General features: G+C 36.2%; 1 protein-coding gene across 8 annotated transcripts in view; it reads left to right on the top strand.

The window, feature by feature from the left end:
* The window catches only part of PPFIA2 (PTPRF interacting protein alpha 2), a 209,645-nt gene continuing 191,798 nt past the window's right edge, over nt 4,879-22,725 (top strand). For 7 of the 8 annotated variants that reach the window (XM_021385290.1, XM_021385289.1, XM_021385282.1 and 4 more), the window contains exon 1: nt 4,879-5,308. In XM_021385290.1, the coding sequence (XP_021240965.1) occupies nt 5,228-5,308 (81 nt within the window). In that variant the 5' untranslated portion in view covers nt 4,879-5,227. The remainder of the gene's footprint in view (nt 5,309-22,725) is intronic. The other variant, XM_021385285.1, reaches the window with a different exon arrangement.

The raw sequence follows: 22,725 nt of genomic DNA, 5'->3' as shown, positions 1-22,725 counted from the left end.
CAGGAACCCCAGGTCCATTTCTGCAAAGCTGCTTTCTAGCCAGGTAGCCCCCAGCATGTCCTGGTGCCTGGGGTTGTTGCCTGGGGTACAGAACTCTACATTTCTCTTTGTTGAACTCCATGAAGTTCTTCTTGGCCCATTTCTCCAGCCTCAGCAGGTCTCTCTGGTTGTCAGCATGGCCCTCTGGTGAGTCAGCCACTCCCCCCAGTTTTGTGTCATCAGAAAACTTGCTGAGGGTGCACTCTGCACCATCATCCAGATAATTCATTGAAGATGTTAAACAGCACTGGACCCAGTTCTGACCCCTGGCATACTCTGCTCATTATTGTCCTCCAATGAGACTTTGCAGTACTAGCAAATGTACTGTGGATTAGCTCATTTTTTCATAAACTCAGATATCTGAATTAGTGATTTTAATTTAATTGACTTTTATAGCATAGAGATAGTGTTCAAAAATTAATTCTGCAGTTTGCTGTTTATAAGATAAATAATTATGAAAGGTTGAAGTTGACTGGCTGACGAAAGTGCCGTGTTTTTTCAAAGTAATTGCAGTACTTAGTAAAATGTCCCATTATGTAAAACAAAGTTATTATATTCATATGTGCATTTCCTCTGAAAGCCTCAGTTGTTGTTTTTGTGCTTGAAAGGGCAGCTATTGTACTGAATAAACCTGTTAGGACTACACATTTTATCCGTAACTGTTGCTGACAGTTTACATTTAACAGATCAGATTTTGTTCTGCAGTGTGCTTTCCTTTACAGATTACAAAAATCCTTATATTTGAGGTTAAAGTAGGGCTCATGAGTTCATTCTGATTTTGTACCAACACTTGCCCTTGTAAAGGCCCTTGCCCCTGTACAGGCATGGGTATTTGTATATTCAACAAATACACGACACAGGACCATAATGGAAAATACTGACAATCAATCCTCAATTATAGAAGCAGGATGAGTAATATGCTTTACCTATCAATAAGGTAAGGAGATCTATTTCGAAAAATCTAAAAAGGTTTTATGTTTGTAGCGGAAAGCTGATAAAGAGCAAAAACATCTTTGTACTGTGTTTCATTTTCCATTTTTCTCTTTCCCACTTCTAGGAGTTATACCAGCTGGGAGAGGTTAGTTTTCTGAAACTTGATGTATATTGAAGTATATTGAGTTGTCATATAATATGTTTTTTGTCTGGTTTGGTGGATTTTGGCATACAACTGAAAAGAAAATGTAAAATAATTTGGATATGTAGAACAACTAGATATGATGTCTGGCTTTATGAACATAGCTGTAAATTGATATGCAACTGGAATATTTTGTGTGTGATCTGTGGTAAAGGATTAACATCTTTTCAGTCATTAATAGCTGGAGATCGGGACTCTTTAAATATTAACAATATTCTGTTTAAAGCAAATACTTCCTCTACTTGATGTCTGCAACAGTATCACTTCAAGTATGGTATAGTAGATATTGAATACTTAGTTGGGTTTCTGTCACTCCAAAATAGAAGTGGTGAGTATTAAGTTCAATTTGAAAATTCTCTAATGTTCTGAGAATCACACGCTGTCACTCTTGAAGGCATGTTTTTTTAACATGGTTTTCCCTGATAAAGATGAGAACAGTGTGTGATATAAAGTCCCTGTTTCTGGATAATTACTCATCTAATTTAATAAAAACTGGTGATTTAAATCTTAACTCAAAACATCTGGTTTTCAGCACTACATAATCTGAAGATAAACTGTATCTCACAAGCACTAGCATAAACAGTGCTTTGCCAGTTAAAATGTCCATCTTGTCTCTACAGTCATTATCAGTGTATCAGTGTGCCTGAATTTCCAAAGTACTTCACATAATGGTTAGGTATATAGATAGTCTTTCTTTTTTTGATACGTAACCTACGATTCCTGTAAGTAGATGTGTGTGTATACATAAATAAACCAAAAGGTCACACCTCAAAGAACATTAGTTTAAAACTGTAAACCATACTGAAGGATTTGGAGAGGATTCTTTAATTAAGATGTGAAGTAAATATAGAAATATAGCACATATAACACAGACTAAGAGTTTCATAACTCATAGATTCAGCCATCTCAGGGAATTCACTAGCACATCTCATAGTTCCTACCGATGTTGGGTTTATATTCTTCTCATTTAGGAAATATTTTTTTCCTCTACTAAAACTCAATTCATGGAATAATTAAACCATTAATTGGAAGACTCATTGGAGCAAGTATTTGAGTTGGTATTACCCAAGATCCTCTGCGAGCACTTCTGTCACACATCTTTTTCTGTCCTTGTCCTTTTGGATCTGTTCAGTTTTCTTTACTGTGTTTATTCTGTTCCACTTTCTGCTCACTTTTGGGCCAGGATGGTTGGTACTTAGCTCAATGGTTGTGGCCTTCAATTAGACATGGAAGACCTGGATTCAGCTTCTTCTTCCAAGGAGACTGCTGAATCCCAGCTAGGAGGCTGCTGGCTTTTCTGAAATGTGCCTGTAACTGCTGGGAACTGTGAGCATGCATTCTGCCATGCATTGAGTCACACTTTCTTTACCAAATTTACCTAGACTGAGCTCTGAGGAGGCTGATTTCATGTTTTTCAGAAAAAAAAAAATTACATTAATGTTTCCAAGCTGTTTGTGTATTACAGTGAAACTGTGTTCAGATTCCCTGACGGTCTTGCAAAAAATGTGTAGGTCTATTTCTCTGTGAGCTAAAGGAAAATATACAGTTGTTACTGGTCACATTTTTGCATGAGGTGAAAGTTAGTGGAGAGAGAGAACAGTAATAGTGCTTGCCTCTTTTCCAGAGTTGTGTGAGATGTGGTTAATTGAACCAAAAGGTTTGTTTAAGTGCAGATTCCATTGTTTGAGTAGGAAAGTCAAACGATATGGGATGGTATTTTGAAAAGCAGTAATTTATTGAAAATAATGAGCAGCTAAGTGATAGTAAACAGAAACCCAAAGAAGAGTCCTCAGTGGAAGGCTGGTGCTAGAAGATAGGCAGCCCTTGACAAGTAAATGAAGAGCTATAAAGTCCAGGGACCGCAATAACATTATGATTGTGGAAGGCACTACTGAGGCAGACACTAGAGTGCTCATCTTAACTTTGGTATTTACTGTCTCTTAACGATGTTGGCAAAGCCTTTTTTTTTTTTTTTTTTTTTGAATGAGCTAGATTAAGATTTAGTGCAAGCCAGGATTGGAGTTTCCTATGTTGCTTGTAGAAATGAAGATAAAAAGTTGTGAAAGTTGAAACAGGAGAAGTTCAAATTAATAGGTACATTTATTTAGTAATGAAAGTAATTGTCTATTGGAGAAGCCCGCGTGGAATTCTGCTCTTGAATTCTCAAGCTATGGACTTGGTGAAGGAACAAACAGATAAGTTTCTATGATCTTTCAGGGCAAATGATTTTAAGTGCCCTCAAAGGAAATTTTATTCATTGCACTGAAAGTTTGGAAGGTAAATTGTGAAGGAGAAAGTATCCACTCAAAACGAAAGGTTCTACATAGAGATTATCAGAAATCCTCTATCTTTGCTTTGACCAGTTGAGGGACCCCTTTGCCAATACCTGCATCTAGATGTTCTGGAAGAGAAATCAAAGAGGGGAGTATAATCTATTATGTGGAATGTAGTTCTCAAGAAAATTTTAGAGGCAGTACTTTTCCTTTGATTCTGTAGATGTTACAGGAGCAATATCATGGTAATTATAAGAAAATGTTTTACAATACTAGGATTTAAAGGGATTTTTTTTTTTCTCTTTGGCTTACAAAATATGATTATTGCACTATGCACTACACTGGCATGCACATTTAAACAGACATCTCTGAAACTATCCAAACCCCTTTCATAGGCATTTTTCTTTAGAAATTATTATCTTCAGTTGGTAAAAGCATTAAGATGATAGTACAGAACAAAAAACAGGCAGCTGGTAATTCGTCGGGCTTTTAGGTTTTTGACAAGTTTCATTCTGAAAATAACAGTTCTTAAGTGGTTTCTGTCTCCCTTTTAAACTTTATGAATACAATACAAACTGCTTGATAGAACCTGTAAAGTTAGTCTTCTAATCTCTTTAGATTTTTTACACTTTCCTAAAATCCTATTTTTCAGTTCTAGCAAATGGAACACTTAGTTTTTCTAGCTAAAAAGTTTCTAGTTCTTTGAATATTACTTTTTTAATGTCTTCATGTAGTTCAAATGATCTCTGTGTGAAAAAATATGCAGTGGATGCTTTCTGGATGTTCAGTGCAGGTGTTCCTAGCATAATCCTTGACCTTAAGAAGAACTCTTTTCAAAGATGCTGTGCAAAACTAAAAAGCTAAGCTGTAAGTCTATATCATTGTGCTGCACTTTTAGGCACTGAATAAAATTTCAACCATATATTTAGTGATGTTAGGTAAACCTTTCCTAAAATGAAGTTGAGACTGGAGAAGGGAAAAAAAGAATCAGGAAAGAATGAAAAAAGAGTGGCTAGCAGCATGTATTATGCTTTAACTGATTGTAACTCTATACATATTCTCAGAAATACTTATTTTCCACAGTTTGTAGTCCATAGTTGCACAAATATATGTATATATAGATATATATACACAGAAAACCAATTTGGAGAGCAGTAAGCTATTTCTTATATCTAGGCAAGACAGTGAAAACAAAAACCCTCTTTGTTATTTAAAGCCTGCTAGAATGTGTTAAAAGATCTGTCAGCAACTGAAACATTAAAATTATTGTTATCAAGTACATCTGTAACCTGTACAGGAGGCATGCTTCAGGTTAGTCAGAAGAGGTCCTCTGTTTTTCACTGTGCATGCTTGCTTGAAATGAAACTGTGTGTTATTGGTTAACTGGGATGCTTAGCATAATCACTTTGCAAGGCTGTGGCGGAGGGAGGTGATTATCACTGAGAACAGATGGGCAGGTCCTGAGCACTGCCAGATTCTGCACAAGCTCCACGTACTGTAGGTTCTAGCTCTCTTTTCTTCGGCATTGCTAATTTTTATGCATTCTGCATATTTCGATGGGCTGGCTCAGCTAAAGGTCAGGGAGCGATGACCTTACAGCTTAGCTCACGGATGTAGGAGTGGAGCATTCACAACGCTGTCACTATATATCTGGACGGATGGGGCAGACTGCACTTTGTACAATTGCCTTCCTAAATGTGTGAAAGGATTTATCTCTGAGCTTAGCACTGTACTCTGCATCTGTAGCTTTCTGTGGATTGTATTGTCTGTGTGACCAGAAATGATATTCTCAGATATGAACACTGTCTCTGCCTCTCCTAAAGTGCATCCTCCTAATGGGACCCGGTTTTATACTTTTCAGGTAAGTGAACTTTAATAAAACTGAACAGATTTTTCTTGGTACTTAGTGATAGGTAAACTTTGAGTAAGAATAGCTAATAGATTAAGAAGCTTATGTGTTGTTTTTTCTTGGTAGGAGACAATATGTAAGAAATGAATATTATCACAGTAAGTTTGCTGCCTTCATTAAATCAGCATTTAAATTGTTCATAAATGAATATTAAGTTGCATTCACAAGGATTTTGCTATTGATTCTATTTTTCCAATAATATTATTGTCTTGAGATTTATTAGAGTTATAGTTCCTTAGACGGACCCATACTGAGTCTTACTTCCAGTTGAGCACTGTGTTGTCATTATTAGAAATTCCCAATTTATATCGCATTAAAAACATATATATATGTAAAAACTTTGTATGTTGTACCTGTCTGGATTTTTTTCTGTTAATCCTGAATGTAGCTTCATGCTGATGCTTAATTTGATTCATCTGGATAATAATCATACATGTGCAATAGATAGAATAGCTAATTCTGTTGTTAGGATTATTAAGGATCCTAGTTGATAGCCAAGTTTTACCTCATCCAGGTAAATAATATTGTGTACTCAGCCAAAGGTAAAAAAAAACAAGTACTACATGCTCTAAATCTAATGTGCAAACCATTCTAATTACAGCCAGTTTTCTGTGGCATTTAATTAAAAGAAATCTTCAGTGTCTTAGTCTGGGAAAATATCTACATGAAGATTTAACAATAAAATACCTGCCTCACCTCCCAGCTGCTCCTCACAGTGCTTTGGCCCTGCGTGGCAATTCAAATACTCCATTACTTAAAGTGACAATAGCTTTTCCAACTCAGATACAGTTAGCATTTAAATAATCTTCCTATTCATAGTCATGTATATTGGTTCTGCCTTTTTGGTTACTTCATGCTATTGTAGACTGATACCTTTAATAGTCAATACATGCTGTGTATGCTACCAGTGCAAACAATATGAGGCAATTAAAAGTTAAACATAAAATACATAGCAAACTTCTTTCATGAAATGCAGGCATCCCTTCCTTTGTCTCAAATAACTGCATTTCATTTTTGTTTTCTTCTCATGTGTTGCTTTTAATTGTGCTATCCCGTGCTTCTCACAGTGATGTGAAATGATAGTTGAGTGCAGAAAGAGTGGCATCTTCCTAACAGTGACTATCTGCTGATCCTGGCAGTGATTCAGAGACATAAATGCCCCAGGCCTGTTTTTCTATAACATGACTACTTTTCTCTCACACTGACATCTAAATATTCTGTACAGCCTCCTGTAGCTATGCTTTTACACACAGTTCTTGACGTCAGGTATTCTTTCTGAGTGTGCCGAGTTGAAAGAGTCACTAAAATTAGGATGCTTGGTTGTGATTCCAAATTAGCAGCTTTATTATGTGGTACTTGAGGAAACTAAACAATAACAAGTATATTTTACAGCATGTATTGTTCTTACTCTCAATCTCTATAATTTCTGTTGACAGTATCCCACATTCAAAATACCTCATTTAGAAATTATTTCTTCCACTAAGCTGAGAGGACAATAAACAAAAGAGAAATGTAACTTAATTTCCTCCTGCACTGTGGATAATTTAACAGGCAACGTATAGTTCAGCTTACTTTACTGCTATTTCAGGACAGTCTGTATACTAGAAGAGATTGGTGTTATTAGTGCTAAAAGAATCTGAAAAAAAAAAATTAAAAATTGACCAAAGAAAGCTTGTATTTTCCTCTGATACCTTTTTTAAAAAAATATATATATATTCTTTTGTTTGTTTGTTTGTTTACATCTATATATTAAAAAGAAAGATACATGAAGCAACTTTTCACTTCTTGCTTTGGCCAGCTCTGTCCTTCCATGCTTTCTAGATTTTGACCGTGGTTCCTCTGGTATCTTCTTTTCTTGAGTTATTTCAGTCTTTGCTTATAATTTTTATAATTGCTGAGAAGTACTTCATATGACTCTTGTTAATTGTTTTTGTGTGTTTTAAACTACTTTCACTTTTGCCTTCTTGCTTGCTTATTCTATTGTGTCTATATGTTAAATTGTAATTTCTTTGAGATTACCCCTTTCGTGTAAATAGCTTGCAAAGCTATTGACCAGTTTGATGGTTGTTAATTTGAAATATATGTGACAGGTATTTACTCTCAATATGTGAAAATAATCTTAGCAAAGCCAAAGTTTAGCATGTTCAAAACTGAACCTCTATAAAATTTGCGAGATGGGGACCTGAACTCTGACTGACAGGGTAGCACTTAAACTGCTGAATTAATTGTACATGGATTTAAAACCACAGCATAAAAGTTCTCTTGGCAACAAAAATGGTGTTGAAGGAAAACTAAAGCATGTGCACAAGTTATATTTCATGGATGTTCTTAGGAAATAAACCTAAACTGGCCTCTACTGGCCACTGCATCTAGAGCTCTTGGACCAGATAGGATCATAACAGTGGATATTTGTACAAGTTCTTGAGCATTTATTACGCTCTTAATTAAATGCTTTTAATAGTACGCTTTTGTAAAATGTGTTTCACTTAAAAGTGTAATTAACTGAGATTAGAATTTTACCATAAATCTGCAAATTCAAATTTTCCTGCCCGACAGACATTATTTTTAGATTAAATTGGCAAGGAATTTCTCAACAACTAATTGCAACATTTAAAATTACATTTTCATCATAAATTAGAGAGGATGAATGAATTTTTTGCTTCCCCATTCTCTACCATTTTGTTTTATTGGTTTAGTTTTTCTCCTGAATCGCTAGTGCTTAGAAAATGTATTGAATTTGAAAATGACATAGATGTGTGCATCTATCTATGTGATGCTATGAAATTACTAGTTCCTTTGTTCTACTCATGAAATCTGTCCTTATGCAAATGTTAAAAGCCTGGTTAAGGTTAGTATATTTATTCAAGTGCCTGTTATAATTAAATCAAACTCAAGCTTTTATCTTAGAGTATGTTTGATTAAAGCAATTAGAATAGCAAACTGTATAAGAGGAAGTCATATGGAAGTTATATTCCATATGAAAGGAAGGAGTTGTAACACTGTTATGAACAAGATTTAATTTTATGAGAACCAAGACACTGCCAAAATATAGTGCTTTGTGTTTCAGTATCTCTTTATTACATCTCAGTTGGCTTGTGCCAGCCTTAGAAGACTTTTGCAGCCATATTAAAGAAAGCAGTGATTTTCTTTCTTTTTGTCTTCAGTCTTGATAAAAAGATAGCATTCCTGCTACTGTATGTGGCTAAATTAGTTTGCTAGGGGTCTCTCCGTGAGCATGTTCCTTTCATCAAAGTTGTAAACATAAAATTCCAAGTAGTGACACTGACTTGCTCCTTGGTTAGTCTTGTATTATTTCACTGTGGTTAGTTATTATTTGCATAAAATAATGGTGCAAGTGCAACAGTCTGGATTATAAATGAGATTTTTAATTTTGTTCTTGGTTATGAAATGGGGAACATTAATGTATTGAAGAAATCATTTTTAATCAAGCTGTTTTTATAGAGCATGAATGGTTATTGCATTTTTATAAAGGTATAGAATTAAGGAACTTAATTTTAAAACTTCACATTTCTTATTTGAAAGTTGAGTAATACTGCTCTGATCATTTAAAAGCAACTTAAGTCGTGTTGGTCTTTTCCATGCAGATTTTGGTTTAATTAGATTTGTTGTGTACACTAATACATGTGAATACTAATTTGCACAACTTCCAAACATCAAAGTTATCTTCACGTTGTACATGGAATTTATTCCAGCAGAATTTGAAATTCAAAGAGGCATTTTTCTGTTTCAGCTTCTTTGCAAAAGAGGGAAGCCTTTTTAGTTTAGAAAAAGCTAAAATGTTTATATGAATAGTATTTCTAACTCTTGTAATTTTCCACTATTAAGAAGGTAAACACATATCTAAAGCACAGATCTAAGCACAGACCTAAATAAGGACTAAAAGGAATGGCAGATAGATAGAACTGAGGAAGCAGGTGTGCACAGGAGAGACAAACACACAGATTGCTGCAGAATATGGGATCTATGGATCACATTGCATCTTCAACTTTCAAATAATCAGTATGGAGTAACAGAGTCTGTAAATGATAAATGCAAACTTTTAAATGCTTTGAAGCACTACTATCCCATATTATAGTCAGATATAATCAGTGGTATATAAATGAACTCTTCGGACAACTGGACTATACTCTTTTTTATACGTCAGTGAAAAGGCAATATTTTCTGAATCCTTGGGAGGTTAAAGCATTTTTTTTAAAGTCATAGGATGATCAGAAGGCCTATAAAGAAATAAAATGACTATCTTACAAAAGCTGCAGAGAAGTCCTAGAAGTTTTGTATGACATGAAAATGTAAATACAGTATGAACTACTGTAAAAGTGCATTGCTTATCAAAGATTTGAAACTGGGTTACTGGGAAACTGGGAAATGTTTCTATTCATAAAACATCTATCGCCATGACCGTGATTACCACTCTGTTTCAGATGTTAACAGCTAAGAAGTTATGCTATTATGACAGCAAATTAACAACAGAATGCAAACGAAAATGTTAAGTTTTCAGTACAGAAAGTGCTTTAAGCTGCATGGAAAAATCATACTCTGTACAAAATACTAAACACACTTGTTAATTTTCCTGTGTTATGTAATTTAAGTGAAATGTATACTTAGCCAGAACTGTTGCTTTGTACCATCTTGTGGTTTCAGGGCTTCAATAGTCCTATTCTTGTTTCATGTATCTTCTTATACAGAAAATAGTAAATGAAACAGGTTTCTCCTATAAGAGAAAGTATCTTGTTAAAATGTATAGTTGTACTTATCTAAATAGATTCATCATTAGATCATGCTTCAGGTAGGTAAGCCATGCTACTGTTAGCAGACCATAACTTTTCTTTTTGATTATTATGTTGCCTCACATATTTCTATGTGATGTAGTTTAACAGCAAAGGCAAAAGCTTTTGAATGCTTTTTACCAATAACTTTGCAGAAATCCCCGGTTCTATAAAAATACGTATTTTCAGAGGTGGAGAAGATTTGGTTAATCACCTTATATCTGACATGGTCACTCGTACCACTATAATGTTTTTGTAAAATGTGTATTTGATGAGTTTGTTCTATTCCTACTCTATGCAGACTTAATTGCACACATAGAAAATACACTGTTATTTATATAACATGCAGAATGTGGATAAAAATGTGTGTGTGCTTTCAGACCCAGTCCACAGAAGAGCTACAGTGTCTGATCTTGTCTCAAACACTTGCATCTTTTTCTCTCCGGCTGGTGGAGCGTGTGGGTACCTCTTTCTAGCAATCTCCTGCCAGGCACCAAATTTTTCCCTCGATTTTCCTAAATTAACATTTTCTCTCTTTGCTTAACCCACTGGCACAGTACATTTCTTTTGCAAACATCATGTAAAAGTGCTAGAGGCATGTTCTTTGTGAAAGCTTTAAATTCATAGCAAATTGGTAACTTATATCATTAATGATGGTAAACATCACTATAAAGACAGCTGTAACAGGAATCAAGTCAATAATTGCTTTTGTGTGCAAAAAGGTGTGGTATATATAATGGAGGCTGTTGTAAACTTCACAAGCTTTGAAAGCTCTATTATTGAATGTAAATATTAACAGTGGCAGTGGGGCTGATGGGGAGATGTTTTTAAAGACCTTTGGTATGTTAACGGTGACAGAGAGAGCTTTTGGACCAGTGCTTTGCCCTGTGGCAAAAAAAAAAAAATCATTAAAAACTCTGGGCACTGTGAAAGGCAGCAGACAATAGTAAAGTGATTTGCATTGCAAATAATTTGGAAATATTTATAGCCATGTCAGTGAGTTTTATGTAATTAAGGAATTCTAAATGAATTGTGTGAAGAATATGCTTACATGTTCTTTTACTCAGAAACAAATGACAATTGGCAGTAGAAATTGATCTTATAAGTGGATGAGAGAGAGGATGGTTGAACACTGGAACGGGCTCCCAGGCGCAGTGGTCATGGCACCGTCCATGCCAAAGTTCAATAAGTGTCTGGAAAATGCTCTCAGACATATGGTCTGATTTTTGGGTGGTCCTGTGTGGAGCTAGGAGTTGGAATATGGGATCTTTATGAGTTGTTCCAACTCAGGAAGGGACTCTATATGTGCATGGCATTTATTCTGATTTATTATTACCAGTCTGTGATACATGTTTTCAAGGCCTGTTTTGCGAAGAACAAACTCAAAGATTTTCTGCTCAAAGACATATTAATGCAGTGTTAATGTGAATGTACCCCCGTATATTAACATTCTCTGTATTCAAAGAGTGAACAATTTTTAAGGAGAAATATTTAAAAAATATATACACAAAAAACAAGTTCTACCAAATAAACTCTCAATAAGTTTCATCTAGTAGCACTGTTAAATTGTTTTGGTAGAATGGAGAACGCTGTGAGCATTTGTTAACTAGTCCAGGTGCACTGACAGATAGTGGATTTCAGTATTTTCCCAATTGGTGACAACGTGACACTTAGACTTCAACAGTGGAACAGAAGTGTTCAGGCTGACAGGAAAATAAGAAAGTTGTCCAGGCATTCTGTTAAATACCCCTAAACCTGTTGTCATGGTTTTATGATTTTTGGATACAGCAATAGGCTGAGGAGAATATGATGGCTGCTCTGAAAGTAATGCCTCCTACTTTATTCTGTTGGTCCACAACATTGGAGGTGAATGTCGTTGGAATGGCAATAGAGGTTGAACCTTCCTGCCAATATACTACTTTTTGTTGCTGTGTGAGAGATGGCAGCAGAGGGGTGTTCTGATAAAATGTTGTCTGACATGGAAGTGTGTATGAAGCAAAGGTTTGTCACTGAATTCCTCTACAAGAAAAAAATTCCACTCACTGACATTCATCGATGCTTCCCATGGAGATCAGACAGTGGATGTGAGACAGCGGGTGGTGCAAGTCAGCACTGGTGACAGCAATGTGAAAGACAAGCCAAGTTCCAGATAGCCATATACAGCTGTCACACTACAAAATGAAGAGTGTCTCCATCAGCTCATCCACAGTTGTCAGATTATGACCACGGCACTGTGTACAGAGCTGAATATGCATTGGAAACAATGGTGGCAATGTTGGAATATCCACAGAGGTTGCACCAGGTGTGTCCCAGAAATGCTCATGCAGGAACAGAAAGAACACCACATGCAAGCTTTTCCAGGACCTATTGAACGAATATGAGGCTGAAGGTGGCAGTTTCCTGGATTACATCATTATCAGTGATGAGATGTGGTATCACAACTACAAGCTGGAGTCAAAACAACAGTCCATGGAGTGGCGACGTGAATTCCTCACTGAAGAAAAAGTTCAAGATGCAGCCTTCTGCAGGTAAAGTGATGTGCTCTGTCTTTTTGGATAGTAAAGTGGTGATCCTTCTGGATTTCCTGAAACCCAGACAGGTCATCAACTCTGACTGCTCCATTGCAATGCTGACTAAGCTGAAGGCTCAAACCTCAAGGGCCAGGCCTTAGAAGACCACCTTTCTCTTGCAACATGGTAACACCAGGCTCTATATCAGTTTGAAGACGGTGTAACACAATGACAATCATGGCTGAACTGTCCTACCACACCCACAATGTAGTCCTGATTTAGTGCCTTCTGACTTACGTCATTTTGGGCCAATGAAAGCTGGACTGCATGGGCAACATTTTCCTAGCAATGACACCTTCACAGCAGTTGTGAAACAGTGAGTCAGTTCTGCCAGTGGAGATTTTTATGAGTGTGGCATTTAGGCTCTTGTTCATTGCTGACTAAATTGCACAGCTAATGGTGGTGACTATGTTGAAAAATAGTGTTTTGTAAATGAGAATTTGCTCTATCAAATAATGTTATCATGCTCATTGTAGCTATTGTAGTTACCATGGAAATAAATAGGTTGCATTACTTTCAGAGTGACATATGTAGTTAATGATGTGTGCCTTAAGTATCTATAGAAATCTGTAGCTTGCACAAGTCTTGTTGTGTTTTGCTGTTGTTATTGTTGTTTTTTCATAATTCTGTTGCATCAGAGAATTATGATTTTCTGCCATGGGAGCTCATAAAAGACAATGGTTGCACTACCTGCATCCCCAGTGACACCTGTGACACAAGGATTCTCTTTGAAAAGCTCCTTGGCTGCCAGTTAGCTGCTGTTTTTTATCTGGAATGGTGCCGAGAGCTGCCCTGACTGCCCCTGTCTACCCTCTTTCTGCTTACTGTATGACCGCTCATTTTCATTGTTGTTCTCTTCAGTCTGTCAATAAAACAGTCTGATACATTTTATGAAACTGCTGCTCTGCATCCAGTGAACTGGGAAGAGTGACTGAATATTAGCTGACTGTTTTGATCTATAAATATATTTCCATCCTCCTCCAGACAAAAAATATGCATTGCTTAAGGAAGAAGTGAAAAGCGTACTAATATGGGCACCAGTTGCCAGTTGGGGAAATGACAAAAACTAATCCTTCTACCCAAAAGCCACAGCATGAAACAAAACATCTGTGCACATACACAGATACATCATTAAAAAAAAAATAATAATCATAGGACTCTGTCTATGGCTGTAGACTTAGTACGACTATGGAATTTACTCCAAAAATATGGTAATGTATTAGAATAGCAACGAATACAGGACCTTAAAATATATACATAAAATGAAATAGAGCTCAAAGGCTTTGTGTTTTAAGTCAATGTTAATATAAATTTTCCATTTTATTTTGCCTATCACACAAAAATATTCACATAATAGCATTATTCAGTGTTGAAGCTGAACAATAACCAAGCAATGCGGCCAGTGTACCTTTTCTGTGTAGAATTACTGTCAGAGTATGACCAATCCTAGTTTGCAATGTAATGAAGTAAAAAGTCAGCAAGTACTTCTCTTTGTGCCAGAAGCACTAGGATTGAAAAAGAGTTGCCATTTCATTTGCAGCTGGTTAGATGTGACCAATAAAAGCAGGGGCCCAGTAGGAGGAATAGCAATAGGAGTGCTTTCTCCTATTCCATAAATAGGATCATGGTAGGGTTTCTGAATCATAGCTAGAAACTCTGGCTCCATTTCAGAAGTGCCTTCACTGATAGATTCTGAACCTGGGCTTCTTTTACCAGAATTTGTATAGAAAATAAAACTGTAGTAAGAAATGTACATTTTCCAGAGTAGTAAGAATACCAGGGATTATTAAATAGTATGTGTGTTAGCTTGATACTGGTGGATCCATTCTCTTAGCTGTATGCCCACAGTATGTGATGAGGAGCTTCAGAGCAGAACGTGTGGGTAAAAAGCTATTCTTATAGAGAGAAACAGAACAGTATAGACGTAGTCTGTTATGAGAGCAGTTTGCATCTCTGTAGATCTGAGTACTAAACAACCTTTCTATACTGTGATGATCACCTACTGGAAATAGCACGGTTTTTCTCTTGTTGGTTTTTGTTTATTACCAGTCTTGTTACGCTGAAACTTTCCTGTCTCTGTATGGGAAGAATGAGTAAGGAATTTGCTAGCTTTGCTGTACATTTGAAATTTATTCCTAGTTGTTATCTTAGATCTTGATCATACTCCCTCCTCATTGACTTGCTACATACTGAAGGTGTAGAAGGCAGTACTACGTGATATGCAGCAAAGGAAGGTGTTTTCTCTGGAAGCTTTTAGTTCTGTCTTAACTACATTTTAATACTATGTCTAATTCTTCATCTTCAAAACTTTTCTCTGTATAGCTTTTCTTGGTCTGGATGTCTGAATTATTCAACTATATGAACATAACAGTGGCTCTACACTTCAGCTAATAATCTTATGCTAATTAGATACTCTTCAAGAGCTGGAAATAGTGCATATCATTACTTAAAGAAATGCTTTTGGTTAGGAAGTACCAAAGATAAAGTCTTCATTTCAGAAATGTTTTATTAGATCCAGAAAATATAAGTAAATTGTATTAGTATATTTAATAATGAGCACAATATTAACTTTATTTTGTACACAGCATTTTGTCCTCATGGTGTTTTTGTACATGGTTTATAAAACTGTAAGTCTAGGAAGAGCTGTTTCTTGCCTGTTATTCATACAGCATCTACTTATGCAGCTTCATCATCAACAGTATCAATGGATGTTGATGAGATGCGGGTGACTTACCTGCAATTTTTTTCTTTTCCTTTCATCTGTCTTCAGGCAAGGAAGAAAGACAGGCAGTGCAAAGTTCAACTATCCAGTGATCAATGACAAGTTATATAATGCATGAGTTTAATGGTGTTAAGTAAGTTGAGATGTGAATAAACGCTTTTGATGAAAAGCTTATTAGCCTATAAATGTGTCTGGGTTTTGGAAAATTACTGTGATAGAATCATTAAAATGAATATTCCAATTTTACCTTTATTCATGGGCTGTATTTTCTTTTTAATTTACATCAAAGGATTTATAATGCTAAATATCTTAGTAATGATTTTATTAAATAAATCTGATTTCTCTTCATCTATTCCTGTCTAGTTCAATAGTTGGTTGGCAGTTACACTTAGCATAACATTTATGGAGGCTAGGATTGTTTTGAAGTGACAGCTGACATCCAATTGGTAGTGTGATTCATTCGAATATGTAAACAAATGAGAAAAATGTGGATTCAGTATTTCCACTGAAATAATTGGAATTACTGATTCATGGAAATCTCAGTGATATCATTATATTTTTTCAATAGGTGAGATTACATAGTTTCACATGACTAAGTGCTTGATCCTATGAAATGTGTTACTTCTTGTGCTAGATCTAACAAATACGAGATAGTTGATTCTTATTTTTTTAATAAAATATTCTGTGAAGGCTGCTCCAGAAACAGTGTCTCCTATTCTATTATGTTGGCCCACGTCAGAGGCAGATGATGGTGGTATGGTAGTAGAGGTCAAACCTTCCCACCAATATTCCATTACATTTTGTGGCCATGGAACAGGTGGCAGCAGAGAGGCAGTCTGACAGAATGGCTACTGACATGGAAATGTATATGAAGCAAAGGTGTGTCACTGAATTCCTCTGCAGGGAAAAAATTGCACCCATTGACATTCATCAACACTTGCTGAATGTTTATGGAGACCAAACAGTGGATGTGAGCACAGTGAGGCAGTGGGTGGTGCGTTTCAGCAGTGGTGACAGTAGTGTGAAAGACAAGCCATGTTCCAGACAGCCATGCAGATTTTTACAAGCATGACATAGCTGATGGTTGTGATTGTGTTGAAAAATAGTATTTTGTGTCTGAGAATTTGTTCTGCCAAATAGTTTTATTGTGCTCTTTGTTGTAGTTTCCATGGAAATGGAAAAAATCCCTCCATGGGATAGGAGGCATTACTTTCAGAGAGACAAATATATATTATTGTATGTGCGCATGGTTGTGGGACAATGTGAAGAATGACTTCTACATTCTACATGTAAGTCATTCTACAATGACTTCTACAGTCTGCAGCTTCAGCCATAGCGGTGCTGGTGCTGAGCAATGTCGGAGCATTGAGGAGATGCCAATGATGCTGAAAATGCAGTGAGGGTATGCTTACACATAGAGATAGACTTGTGCTGTTAGCATATTAAGTCAGTATGTCAGGAGATATTCACAAATGCTAACTGTGGGCACATTACTTGATCTGGATTCCTCTGCTTATGTCTACAGTGATAAATACTCAGGCAGAATACAAGTTAATCTCTATGGTAAAAGAGGAAGTAATAAGGATGAAATGTCTGTGTTGTCCACATTCAGAGGCTAGTTGGGTTGCTTTGAAGTGAGTCTAATCAGGTCCCATTGGATAAACATCAGTGAACTGATGGAGAACATTAGATGCACTCTCAGAGATCATTGTTCAATTTCATTTCATTCAAGAGGAATCCAGTTCAGGCACTCTTAAATCACTTTGTGATTCAAAGCAAAGCAAGTTTGCACTTGCAGCCCAGAAGGCCAGTGGTATGCTGGGTTGCATCAGAAGAGGGGTGGCCCGCAGGGCAAGGGAGCTGATTGTTCCCTTCTATTCTGCCTTCGTGAGGCCCCAGCTGGAGTACTGCATCCAAGTCTGGGACCCCCAGCACAGGAAAGATGTGGATCTTTTGGACAGGGTTCAAAGGAAGGCCACAAAGATGATCCAAGGGCGGGAGCACCTCTCCTATGAAGACAAGCTGAAGGAACTGGGCTTGTTCATCCTGGAGAAGAGAGGGCTGCAGGGAGACCTCACTGCAGCCTTCCAATATTTAGAGGGAGTTTATAATCAGGAGGGAAATCAACATTTTACACAGGTAGATACTGATAGGACAGGGGGAAATGGTTTCAAAATAAAGGAAGAGAGATTTAGATTAGATGTCAGGGGAAATTTTTTACTGAGGTAGTGGTGAGGTGCTGGAACAGGTTGCCCAAAGAGGCTGTTGATGCCCTGTCCCTGGAGGTGTTCAAGGCCAGGTAGGATGGGGCCCTGGGCAACCTGATCTAGTACTTGATGTAGCAGCTGGCAGCCCTGCGTGTGGCAGGGAGGTTGGAACTTGATGATCCTTGAGGTCCCTTCCAACCCAAGCCATTCTATGGTTTTATGATTCTGTGGAGTTGAGGCAATGGGGAAGTTTACTTCAGACTGATGCAAACTAAAACACTAATGTAGACTGGATTTCTGTAGTGGTAGGCTCTGATAAAGAGAAGTTGAGAATCAGGGCCTAGTTCTGTGAGTCCCAAATCCTATTATGGGAGAACATATTCCTCTGAAGAAGACCAGAAAGATAAGCCTCTCTATGTTTAGATAATATTTGTCAACATAACTGTAATTATAAAGACTGTCTTGCCTCCCTAATGTCATACAGTAATTTCAGACAAATCTTTTCAAGGCATGTTATGTGCAGGGTGTTTTATTATTTTCCTAGTATGCAATAACTATTAATATGACATGGAGAAAAATATTAGGATGTTATATTTCGGAGAAAATAAAAAGTAGGCATCTACAGTTTTTATGAAGCAAATAAAAAGATTGCTGGACATTAAAGTATGGAATACACATTTCTTTGCCACAGGATCTCACATTAGGAGTAGGCAGAAAAATAATTCTTTCCAATTAATAATTTAACTCTGTTTCATATAGTTGGACACCTGATTTCTATATTGGCTCAATGGGCAGTTTTGATTTCTTTCATAAGATTTGAAAACATATATTGCCTCTGTTGGCTTGAAGCTTTGGATTAGGTTGGCTAGCACAGTGGTAAACAATAGAGCAAAAATCTAACTGTCTGCTATATCTAACTATCTGAAAAAGACTGAAATTTGTAACTAACAGTAAATGCATATGCACATATCTATTGCTTGAAGTGAAACTGTCAAAATCAACTTTTGTGCTTCAGAACTTTTGTTTATGGAATTAGAACTCCTGATGGTGAAGTCCAGGGAGGACTAGAACAGTAACATGTTGGCTGTTCACATATTAAATAGCTAATGACATTTCTTCTGTTTTGTTCATACTTCTAGGCAACAGACTAGGACAAACTCCTATTCCATTTTTGACACCTATTAAAGATACCATTAATTGGATTCTTTAAGTAGTTCTTATTCATCCTCAACACTTCTGTTATGTGATTTTCTTGAAAAATCAAGCTTTGTGCTGCAGTTCCTAGCATCATCAATTTTAACTTGCTGTCTTATAGAGCATTTTCTTGTGACAGACTTTTAACAGTTATATGTTATGGTTCTACGTACACTTTTTTTTAAAGAACAACAATATAGGGCAGCTCTTCACAGGTTATGTCTTATTCCCCTGTTCTGAGCAACACATCAATGGAGGCTTGAGGTTCAGTCCAATTTTCATCCAAGCTCTCACCTTTGTTTTGCGAGGAAATTCATAACAGGTCTCTGAAATGAACTTTCCCTCCATTACACCCGTTCATTTTGTTTTGTTTCTGTACTGATAGACATATGGAGGAAGTCCTCTGAAAGCATGAAAGTATCATTAATTTCAAATTTAATCTCTAATTTTTGAGTACCAACAAAGGCAAGACTAGCCTGTCATTTTATTTAATATGCTAAGGATTTCATTAGATTATCTCATTTTAAATGCCCTTTCCTTTTTATGTAGGTATCTTCTACTTAAATGTAATGCTTATCTTTAAAAATTTTTAAATGTGTTTGCTATAATTGGTAAATAAAGGAAACATATGATTTCTCTTCCGTTCTGTTCTTTATATTATGCCATAGTTTACATCAACTCTTTGCTTTCCTGTATAAACTGGGAAATATGGTGTACACTGGGATATTTTAACTATAGACCCTGGTCCTTTTTCAGTCTCATTTGTGTTGACTGGAATAGTATGAGAGCTTCTTTAAACAGGTCTGGACCATAATGCCCTGATTTATGGGCATGGACATCTTTATTAAATCATTATTCTAAGGAAATGTGGTGACATGACCCTGAAAATAGGCGGAAATAAATGTAATTGTTACACCTTTACATTAATTCATATCTTTAATCTGAAAAAAAACTAAGAAGAACTGAAAAAGAGATTTTATCTCTTTTATCTCTTTAAACAACTACTACTTTCAAGAAAAAAAAAAAGCCTGTCTGCCTAGTAAATTTTTTATCTAACTTAAGCTAAAAAAGATGTATCAAGTTAAGTTAATTCTGAAAGATTGCTGTTTCATTAGTTCTCAGATACTTTTTTAGGGAAGCAGAGCTTACAAGCATATCTATAGGTCAGTTTGCATAGTAGCTCTGCCTAGCAACGAAATGTTGCTGCTTCCAAGTACTTCCTGCATTACCTTGTTTTCTGCTTAAGGTTGTTTTTTTTGTTGGTTTTTTTTGTTTGTTGTTTTTTTTTTTTTCCCTTGAAGTACTATAATGATGTGAAATTACAACAAATGCATCTTGGAGCAGGTGCTAGGTTTGGTAAATCGAACCATTTGTATTTTAAAGAGCATTCATTCTTTTAAAATAATATATTGTCTATTTTAAGGTAAACATATGAAATAGATCAGTACTTCCAGCAGGTTGTGAGTTGATCTTGTAGTGATTTGTTTTTTTCAGACATTTATTCTAAAATTTCTTGATAAGGCTTTATCCTGCAAAATTGGAGAAAAGTATTTTCTATGTATTCACTCTTTCACCAAAGTACTTTTTTGCCCTGTAATTATGTATAAGCTAAATATGTATAAATTAAAGTGATTGTATGTATTTGTGCACTTATAGATTGTATATATTTCTACATGGAAAAATAGAATATTGGAATCTAGTATAAATTGCATGACATGGAAAATCTTTGGGGGAATTAAGGAATTCTTAAGGGGAGGGCTTTTTTCCTTTTTATTTTTTGGTAGTTACGGAAGATTTTATTAGTCAATTTAAAAACATCTTTGAGAAACCATCGACTCTTACAGCTATCCAGCTGTTATTTGGGCATTCACGGGCCACTTAAATGTGATGTTGAGTATAATTTATTAATTAACAACAATATTCATTAAAATGTTTGTGTTTTCCAGAAAAATATGAGGATATGGCAATCTAGTATTGCTTTGTATAGATGCAATCAGCTATAGGCTTATTGTGTTGTCTCTGACTAAAATAATCAACTGTCTCTAATGTCATGGTGGAAGTGCAACAGAAGTATCTGGTATGTCACTGGAGTAGAGTTGAGGACAGGAGCTTATCCTTGTATCAGTGAGTGGGGTTATGATGTATGTGACATGCTTGAACAGTTGAGGATCTGCTTCCCATGCCATGGGACAAATTGGGAACTCTGTAAATAAACCTGTTCTCTCTCCTCAACTCTGACAACTTTCAGAACATCTCTGGGTATGGCTGTATAGAAACCTGGTGAACAGAGAGGCCCTTTGTTTATGCTCTGTTTCTGAATGGACTGTCCAGACAATTACTTCTCACTGTTTCCATTTATTATCTGCTTTACTGGATTAAACGAATTTCACTGTAAGACTTCTTGGAGATTCCTGGTCTTAAGGAAGTTGCAGAATGTCAGCGTGTAGTAGGAGCTTATAGTTCAAATATATTTGCTTGTTTCCTTTCTGGGGTTAATTGAAAAAACCACGGGTTTTCAGAAAATTGCTTTTGAATAATTGATTTCAGTTTCAGGGAAAAACTTTTTACTTGATCACACCTCAGTGTAGAATGATTTCAGACCTGTGAGGTGAGAGCACGAGGATATACTGGCATGACCCTCATTTTGGTTCCCAGTTTTCACTAAGAAGCTGAGAATGCCATTGTGTCTAAGTCAAAATTTGGAAATAAAGAAAAGATGAAAGGTTTAGATTAAGTATAAAATCAGGTACCTGTAAGGTTTGAAAAACCGTTTCCCCCAAAGGTAGCCTGAACAAGTCAGTACATATATGCAGCTCCCTCTAAAAATATGCCAAGACCAAATGAGTTTGTTTTGGCACATATTTATAAACCCATCACTGCTGATTCCCTGTTTGGCAACCAAAAGCTAAACAATCCTCCCAGCTCCACAACTGGGAAAAAGGCCAGAATTAGGTTTTTGGAGATCACCAGTTCTTGTAAGAGAAAGGATTCAGAAACTTGAACTGTTTTTATTAAAGAGAGGATTTTACCAAGGAGACAATGAGCATTCATTTTGATCTCAAGAAGTTGAAGTGGGAAAGATTCAGCATGGTTTCAGAATATGCTGGAAGCTTTCCTATGGCAGCTGCAGTGTATGAGATCCAAATCACAAATTGGATTACATTTCTCTTGCACACAAAAAAGGATATGGATATTTTCAAATTTAAGACCCACTCATTTAGTGTACCAGCTGCTTTATCACCATTTGGTCTCCTTTTATTCCACTTACAGTTCTGATATAGTTACAGTTCTTTTAACATCTCATTGAACATAACAAAAATATACATTCAGATAGCAGTTCATTATGCAGTGTGGTATGACTGGATGGTATAATCTACTACAGGAATAATACAAAAGTAAATTCCACACATTCTGCATATTTAGGAAAACTAGGCATGTTAGCTCTGATTTTTCACCTCATATATGCATGAAACCAGTGTAAAAGTGGAAAGTCAAACCCATTATTTTCTTCTTTTTAATCTCTCCCAAATAACAGTGCTACACTGCCTCCTGACAGGGTTTAATTAAAGGCTCTGGAGATTTTTCTTAAAAGAAAGTTTGAGATTCTTCAGGAAACTCAACTGTGAATTCATCTGACCGGGAGAAATGTGGCAGAACGCTTGTCATCATTATCGTATTTACAGAGCATGCATGTCTTTGTGTGACACTTAAAATAATTTCATGTATATGTAAAATTCTATCCCAGTGAGCAGAGCTAAAAACAGTTTTCTGCTAATTGAAGGAACAATTCCACATTTTCTCTTTTAATGAACAAATTTCAAGTGAAGGGGAAATCCCAGAGGGTGGTGACACACTGGAACAGGTTGCCCAGGGACGTTGTGGATGCCCT

The sequence above is a fragment of the Numida meleagris genome, chromosome 1 (genome assembly GCF_002078875.1).
Source record: "Numida meleagris isolate 19003 breed g44 Domestic line chromosome 1, NumMel1.0, whole genome shotgun sequence".
Classification (NCBI taxonomy): Eukaryota; Metazoa; Chordata; class Aves; order Galliformes; family Numididae; genus Numida; species Numida meleagris.
Note: the sequence above shows the minus strand (reverse complement) of the source record. Positions and strands in the feature narration are given on the sequence as shown.